We start from the raw sequence: 8,260 nt of genomic DNA on the forward strand, positions 1-8,260 counted from the left end.
TTCCTTCTGGACATAAACCCTGATCTATACATACACCTCATGGCTCATGATGTTTGCAAAACCTATTGAGCCTGAACGGGATCCACCGATCGAGACACAAGCGCAGATTATTAGTCTGGATACAAACGCGAGCCATGTACCCGCCACTTCCGGCACCACCCTACTGCCTCGCCCAGTCGCATCGTTAGTCTCGCTGCTCACTCAATCGACTTCGCTGTCATTGAGGGTTGGGACCTTCTTTGGTGGAGTCGCCTTGGATGGAGCGCGGGCAACGACGTTGACGGGTCTAGAACTGGGGCGTGCTGTTATCGAAGGTATTTTGACAAGGGCTGGAAGGGATGTCGCATTTCGCAGCGGCGATGAACATGGACGGAGAGAGGCGGAATCCTTGCTGGAGAGAAGTGTAGGTGCTCGGAATACTTCATGATACTTACTGCTGATGTGCAGAATACTAAAATTCACCTTCTAGTTGGCCACTCTACATACAACTGTGACCTCGGCATCATTCTTCGCCGCGGCCTCCTTTCATTTCTCATCCACGACGCTGGCGTCGGTTGCGAATTTCTCGCAGGCTCTGTTATCAACACTCGATGCGATTCTCGGATCTACCGAGTCGTCTAGGGCTATCGCGGCTATCATCACGCTCATCCGACGCGAGTTCCGATCCGTCGATGCTGCCGCCAGCAGCGAGAAGATTGGCGTGGGCGATCTCTTTTTGGGCTCTGTGGGATTTGCACTCCTGCAGCGCTGGGGAAAGAAGAATACGGAACGTACACTCCGCCAAAAAGGTGGCGATGAAGTGGTTTGGGATACCGTCATCTTGGACAGCGGTCTCAGAGCCGACGTTGTGGGCACACATCAAGTACACTTTCCGGATGGGAACCAGGAAGGACTGGTCGAGCCTGATAGTGCATCTTTCGTGATGCCGGCCCATGGCGATGAGTCCTTTGATGCGGTTCATCGACGACCTAGCATACCAGAAAGCTTTCCTGGGTCTCACCTGTCGATCCAATTAGATGGTCAGCAGCAAGTATCGGACGAAGACATTCGCTCTTATATCATGAGCCAATTGCCTCAAGGTTGTCATGCTACTATCAAATCGGAAGTTCTCACCGCACGCACCATCACGGTGGACATATTCGACGACGACATGGCTGAGATTGCTGCACCTCCGGGCACGACAATGATCGAAGAGCGGTTCCACCATGATCCTGAATGCAACAATACAAATGTTCCGGAATACCAGCGGCTTCCAAAACATACCGTGGTGTTTCGGACTGCTTTCAACAAATCTCAAAGCACCGAGCTCCGTCCTCACAACGGTTCACGTATCCCGAGTCCAACGGAGACACAACGTCCAAGAACTCTGCCTGGAGGCTCGGTATCGAATGGCCATGACAGAGCCCAGAATGGCCGAGCCCGTTTCGAATCCAATTCTCCGACTGAAGTTGCAATTGCGCGAAAAAATACAGTTAGCCCCGCATCTTCTAGTGATAATAGCCAGAAGTCTGGATTCGGGAAAGGCTCGTTCTCCAAGTTGGCAAAAAAAGGTGAAACCGAATGGACCAGCGGAGAATTCCGAGAGTACTAAGCGAGCACAACTCAAGAAGCCAGCACTGAAAACCCCCGGCTCGTTGAGTGCTCCAAACGTACGCCAACCCACCAGGCCAACGAAAGGCGCTGCCTCTGTCCGAGAAGCGACTGCGCGCGAGACCTCTGGCCAACCAGGACCCAAACTTCGACACACACAGGCAGTGGACTATCGACCCAGCACCCCAGCGCCGAATAGAGGCTTGCGCAGGTCGCCGTACCCTCACCCTCCCCAGTCCCCTCAATCGCCACGAGCACATGCTAGACACGTCCCTCCCCGCAATATTCCTGACCGGAGTAGCTCCAGGGCGGGGTTCTTTTTGATGCGTGAACAGAGTCAAGAATCGCTTTTGACTCACACAGATACCTTCTCACGCCGCAATGCGGATTTGCGCCCTGGCTCGCCGGCGGCTGCGATGACTCATGTGCGCAGCAGTAGCTCCATGTCTTTGACAAGATCCGAGGCAGATGGAACTGTTTCTGTGAATGATCACCGGCCCAGCTCGTCGGCGCTGCATGGACGGTCTCATTCGTATACTCCGAGTATGTACTCGGTTGCCACGGCGGGCTCGGAGACTTCGCTTTTGCTCGCGCATCGGCCTCGCAAAAGTGCATACGAGGATATGAGTACTATTCAAGCGTTGAATCGCGATGGCCTGGTACCAGGCATCTTCCCTGAGAGACACTTTGTTCAAAACATTCGCCGATTCTGCCGCTTCTCGTCTGCTTCTTATGGCGCTAGTGCGCTCAAGGTTATGGGTGTACCCAAGGGCACGAAAAGTCTCCCTACGGCTGTATCCGATAGCCATGAACACAGCGCGTTCTCGGATTATGCCGGGCTTCCGCCGTCGACTATCTTGCTCTCCTCTTTTGTTGATCCCGCAGGAGGTACGAATGCTGCTGGTGAGACGGAGAGCGGATTCCCGCTCGTGCACTATCTCTCAATCGACCATGAGTCAAAGGCAGTCGTTCTAACCCTTCGCGGAACCTGGGGCTTCGAGGATATCCTCACGGATATGACATGCGACTATGACGATCTAGAATGGCAAGGCAAGAATTGGAAAGTGCATAAAGGCATGCACGCCTCGGCCAAGCGACTACTCGAAGGCGGCGGTGGCCGGGTGATGATCACCTTGCGCGCCGCGCTGGAGGAATTTCAAGATTACGGCGTCGTTCTCTGCGGTCACTCTCTGGGCGGTGGTGTTGCAGCCTTGCTAGCAACGATGATTGCCGAGCCCAGCTGTGCCCTTACAGGCACATCCTTTGTGACGGCGTCATATCAGCCCGGTCTCCAACCACGCCTTATCACCGTTGACAGCGGCTCGCCTTCTACCGCAGCGCATACATCACCAGCCTACGATCTTCCTCCCGGCCGCCCAATCCACGTCTACGCCTACGGTCCCCCAGCCGTGATGTCCCCCTTCCTCCGTCTCGCCACCCGCGGCCTCATCACAACCATCGTCAACGGCTCCGACGTAGTCCCCAGCCTCTCCCTGGGCATCCTCCACGACATGCACACGGCAGCCTCCCTCTTCAAAAGCGACATCTCCGGCGCAAAATCCCACGTCCGCCAACGCCTGCACGAAAGTCTCCGCCAAAGCATCATCCACAAATTCTACGTCAACCAACCGCCACACGTCCTCCACGCCGGCGACGGCGTTGGCGAAGACGCTTGGGCATGGAAAACGCTCGGCCTGTTACGAGATGAGATGCGCGCGCCCAAACTGATGCCGCCCGGCGAGGTGTTTGTCGTTGAGACGATGCGCGTCTTGCAGCGGGAGGCGTTTACGGCGGCGCCTGAGTTTGGGACTGATGGGTATCCGAGGCTTGGGAGGCCGGCGACGAGGGTGCAGTTGCGGTTTGTGAGGGATGTGGATGCTTTCTTTGGGGAGTTGAGGTTTGCGTCGGGAATGTTGAGTGATCATAATCCGGCGAGGTATGAGACTAGTTTGGCTGCTTTGGCGAGGGGGGTGCTTGATGAGTGAGTGATTTTGGGAGGGGCGGTAGGGGGGTGAAATGATTTATGATTTATGAATGGGTTGGTATAGATTGGGAATATACGGATACGGATAAGGTGTGAATTTTGACATGGATATGGACATGGGTTTGTTTGGATATGGTTCGGTCTGGTTCAATTTGGAAGATGGGATATAGGGGTTTCATTTACACCTAGTTTTGGGATATTTTTCTTCGGCGATTTACGGTCATTTTACACATTTCTTTTCATTTGTCGAGTCTATTCACAATCTACCAAGGTTCCAGGGGCGTTCTATGCCTCGCGTCGACTCGATCAAACTAACACAATACGAACGCACTATGTGCCCAATCTACCAAGATAACCATTCAAAACTACGTCTGTGCAATTCTAACCTAATACATTTAAATTGAATAGACTTCCTTTTCTGCGAAGATTCCCGTCACGGCGCACCAAGACTATCCGATACTCATTGAGAAACGGCCATGCAATTTTGCCGAAGATTTACCGGGAAACACCAACATGATCTCCACGTCCAAGACAAGACCAGACCAAACTAAACTAAACCAGACAATATAATCAAGTCTGCTTCATACAATCGACTCACATATCTATATATTCAATCATGATTTACAATACGAAAAGAAGTATGAATCATAAAATAATACATTGCCTCGTAACTTTAGATTTTATATCAAGTCCCATCCATACCTCTCTAGTATATCCACCCAGAACAAAGTGAAAAAACAAAGGAAACATTCCAACATATCCAGGGTATCACTTCAACAAGCACCAACAGGATCCAAAAGCCAAAAAAATAATCAAAACCATGATCATAACAAAGTAACGCCGAATGTAGGCGCCCACACACTCGTAGGAATAATAAACATAGGCCGACCAGCGCATAGCAACGCAGCAGCATCGCATCACATCACATCACATCCGCCCGATCAAACCAAAATCTCTTTAAGACACCAACGCCTGCGGCGCGGGAACAGCCGGACGACCAGAGTGACAGCCCCGCTCGTGGCGCTTCATGTTACTGCGCACGGAGAAGGCCTTGCCACACCCTGGGTGGGTGCAGTGGAAGGGTTTCTCGCCCGTGTGCGAGTGTGAGTGGATGCGCAGACTGGATGGGCGCGAGAAGGCCTTGTGGCAGGTGCGGCAGATGTAGCGGTCGTGGTTTTGTTGGTAGGGCGCTGCGCTGGAGGGAGGGAAGTAGTGGTGGTGCTGGTGTTGGTGTGGCCAGGCTGGGGTGACGGGGGAGATGATGGAGGGGGATTGCTGGGTGGGTTGTTGCTGCTGTTGCTGTTGGGTTGGTGGTGTGGTTGTGTTGATTGGGGTTGGTGCTGGGTTGAAGGTTGTTGTTGCTGAGGGGCGGGGGTAGTAGAGGGGGGTTGTTGTTGTGGGAGCGGAGGGTTCCACGGGGGAGGTGTAGGTTGATGAGGTTGTGGAAGAGGCGGAGGAGGAGATGCTGGGTGCTGGGGAGGCGTAGGGCCCGTAGGTGTGGTGGCGTTGAGGCGCCGTGGAGCTGGCTGTGCTGGAGATGGAGGAGCGGTGCGGGTTGGGAGAGGTGTGTTTGGGGGTGTTGAGCTCGACGGGCGAGTGGGAGATGCTGTTGTGGCCGGATCCTGAGCCAGGACGGAGGGGTGGCGTAGGAGGCATACAGACAGTGTCGAAGCGAGCATCGCGCTGGTGAGCGGGTGGGCTTAGCCGTTGACGCTCTGGGTGGATTTGGTTAGCAATTGATCAGGTGAAACAGGTATGTAGTGTTTATTGTACTATCTATATCATAGTATGGTGGTATAGTACTATGATCTAGTTATAGTATCGCACTCATGTGGGATGATACTCACTAGCTGAGTGATGAGCTCCATCTGCACCCTCGAGCAACGTCGAGATTGAAGGCAGCGAACACTTCGGCTGATCCTCCACTGGAGGCGAAAGAGGCGCTTGTAGTGAGCGCTTGCCGTAGGTCTCGGTATAGAGCCTGGGCACCGGGGCGGCGCCGTGGAGAAGGCTTGCCAAATCCATGATGGTAGAATACTCCTTGTGGTTGTATGATCGAGAGGTCGGTCAGGATAGATATAGATCCGATAGATCAATACCGAAGGAACCTCAAGAGGTATGGGAGCGGAGGATGTATGGCAGGAAAAGGGTCGAACCAGAGGAAGGGAAGAGTATGGGGGAGGACACGAGGGTTTATACATCTCCAGGAGAGTTCCCAGAGCCAAGGGACCACGGCCACCACCAGCACCACCGCCATCCACAACCAGGTGGCCGGGTTTCGCGTGGATGATCGCCCGCGGGCGATGCCGATTGTGCCTCCTCCACTTTTTTGCCATTTCCACCTCCTCCACCCCGTAATTTTACCAGTACGATATCCAGTACACCCCAGTGGGGCTGGAGGGATGGCAAGGTCGAGGCCAGAGTATACACGGAGGATGGACGAAAGAGTACATACCCAATTAAACACCCTTCATGGACCGTACACGAGTACACACTCCAGGTCGAGAACTATACAGGACTGGAAAGATCCAGTATGAATGTCCTTCCGAATTCAACGCAAGCAGCAACAGGTGAGACAGTCCGTTCCAAAGCTTAATTTAATTAGCCATGGATTTATTTAATTTTCTTTTTCTCTCACATCATGATTTCCTTTGACTTTTTTGTATTTTGTATTTTGTATTTTCTTTTTCTTTTCATTTTATTTTTGGTCTCGGAGATTAACCCTGCAAGTGGAGCCGCCATGACGATTTGCCCACGCGAAGAACCCAAGTACGACAGCACCAAGCAAGCAACCTGGTCAAGGTGCATCTTCACCTATCAGCGCCTATCAGCATCCACTGTGATGTCTCTCTCTCTCTCTCTCTCTCTCTTTCCTCTCCTCTCCTCTCCTCTCAAAAGTCTCTGCCAGTGCCTTCTTCCCCATCCTAACTGACCCTCTAGGCCCTAACGCAGTGGCTCGATGCGGGTCTATCCTGAGCAACAAGCATGGCCACGCCGAACTAGACCGGAATAAGAAAGCACTGGAGAAAAAGAGGGCCTACCAGGATGAGCCAAGCTAGACTCGATCGGGGAGGCCGGAAAGTCCCCGTTCACCTCGGCTACGGTTAGTGCAGATCCTGCTTACCTGTCACATACTAGCCCCATAAACGGCCGATCGCACCGAACCTGATCGTACGTCGATCCTTCGCGGGTTTTGCTTTTCTGTTCGCTCTTTTGGCTTTAGCGAGGGGAGCCTTTTTCTTTTGCCTTTTTTTTTTCTCTCTTTTCTCGTATTGGTGCGTATTACGTGGTGTGCATCTGCCGATGCCCATCTTAGACTTCTCCTCTGTGCACCGTGCGGGAGGTGTAGCTCTGTGTCTGGAGTACGAGGGGGATGATACTTTCAATTCCTCTGGTATTTGTACCTCAATGGTGGAAGATTTCATCATGCTTATTACAGAGCTCAAAGTATATACCCATAGTCCCATCACCACAGTCTTTTTGCCTCTGCCTCCTCCTTCCTTCCTCGAGAATCTCACCCAAATGCCCTGGATTTCCCCAAAACCCGAAGACCCCGGATTCTTCCAGAGAACTGTCGCGTGGCTAAACGGGGGGGAAAAGACAGCGAGAGACACCAAACCTAGACACGCCAAACGGGAAGGTCATACTGGTGGATCCCGGGCGCTAAACCGAAAGCAAGCATATCTCCGATGGGGCCAGAACATCCCCTGCGAAGTGTACTCAGCGCCCGCTGATTTCCTTCCCGCTGCTTTAGCGCCCTCAATGTGCTGGCCAACAGTTCCCTGGTTTCAGGAGATGGGGGACCACATGGATCATCATTGGTTCTTTTTGGATGGACTGTCATTTCGATATCTGCCACCTACCTATGCAACCTTTCCATGTTTTTCATCAACCATGATTCCGTATTGATTCATTTTTTTTATACTTGTTCGTTTATCTCCATACTCCGTAGCTCCGTACTCATCACGGTGGTTGTGCTGTGTTTTTGTGACTCGCTTCGCAGGCTATGATGACGGGGGTGGCGCCTCCTAAGCGCTCGGGACTCCCATGTGGGCTCGCTTAGAAAAACCTTACTCTGCCTGGGCCTGCATATGTGCTGTACTGCATAGACTTTTGGGAGGGTCTGTGAGTTTGTAGGAGAGTTTCACCGTACGAGGAAACAAGTTATAGGATAGGAGGAGCTGGAAACACTGTGAACTTGGCTCTGCGCTGCAGAACCCACCACCCTCAATACCTTCCTGTGTGGTAATGCACGGTCGGCGGGTCGAGGGTTCCTCCTCTGATCATGATCAGCACCGACATTTCAAGAACCATAATTATAGAAATAGGCATTGCTTTTGGGTTTTGGTGGAGAAGAAGGAATACATAATAAGACGCTGGGAACTGAAACATCATGTCAACGAGGAAGGTGCCAAAGATCAGAAACCCAAAAAATGTGACGATCGGACTGTAGAAGGGGTCTTCCTGCATCTTCTTTCGAGATTATTCTCAGTGTTCTCCTGAAGATCTCAACTTCCCGAAGTAGGGCGACCGAGACCCGAAAACGGACTGGGCGGGAAGAAGTCATGGAGAACAGAGCGAGACCCGCGCGACCAGCCTCTTTGGGCCGTGGAAATGATCTGAGTGATCGGCGTTCTGGAACGAAAGGGAGCCGTTGCCTTTTCGTCCACGGCAGTTCAGCCAGAG

At 52.6% G+C, this 8,260-nt stretch overlaps 2 protein-coding genes across 2 annotated transcripts; one reads left to right on the top strand and one right to left on the bottom strand.

Moving 5' to 3' along the window:
* Positions 1–49: 49 nt before the first annotated feature.
* N7458_010112 (lipase family protein) lies at positions 50–3,575 on the top strand (the record flags this gene model as incomplete). Its single annotated transcript, XM_056913494.1, is given in 3 exon segments — positions 50–403; positions 470–1,550; positions 1,570–3,575. The coding sequence occupies 3 exon segments, from the start codon at positions 50–52 to the stop codon at positions 3,573–3,575; spliced, it is 3,441 nt and encodes a 1,146-aa protein (XP_056762343.1).
* A 956-nt stretch (positions 3,576–4,531) lies between these two features.
* Positions 4,532–5,599, bottom strand: N7458_010113 (C2H2 finger domain transcription factor mtfA; the record flags this gene model as incomplete). The annotated part of the gene is made up of 2 exons (XM_056913495.1): positions 4,532–5,289; positions 5,422–5,599. The coding sequence occupies 2 exons, from the start codon at positions 5,597–5,599 to the stop codon at positions 4,532–4,534; spliced, it is 936 nt and encodes a 311-aa protein (XP_056762344.1).
* Positions 5,600–8,260: the final 2,661 nt, after the last annotated feature.

The sequence above is a fragment of the Penicillium daleae genome (genome assembly GCF_028827525.1).
Source record: "Penicillium daleae strain IBT 16125 chromosome Unknown utg000008l_segment0_segment0, whole genome shotgun sequence".
NCBI classification, from domain to species: Eukaryota; Fungi; Ascomycota; class Eurotiomycetes; order Eurotiales; family Aspergillaceae; genus Penicillium; species Penicillium daleae.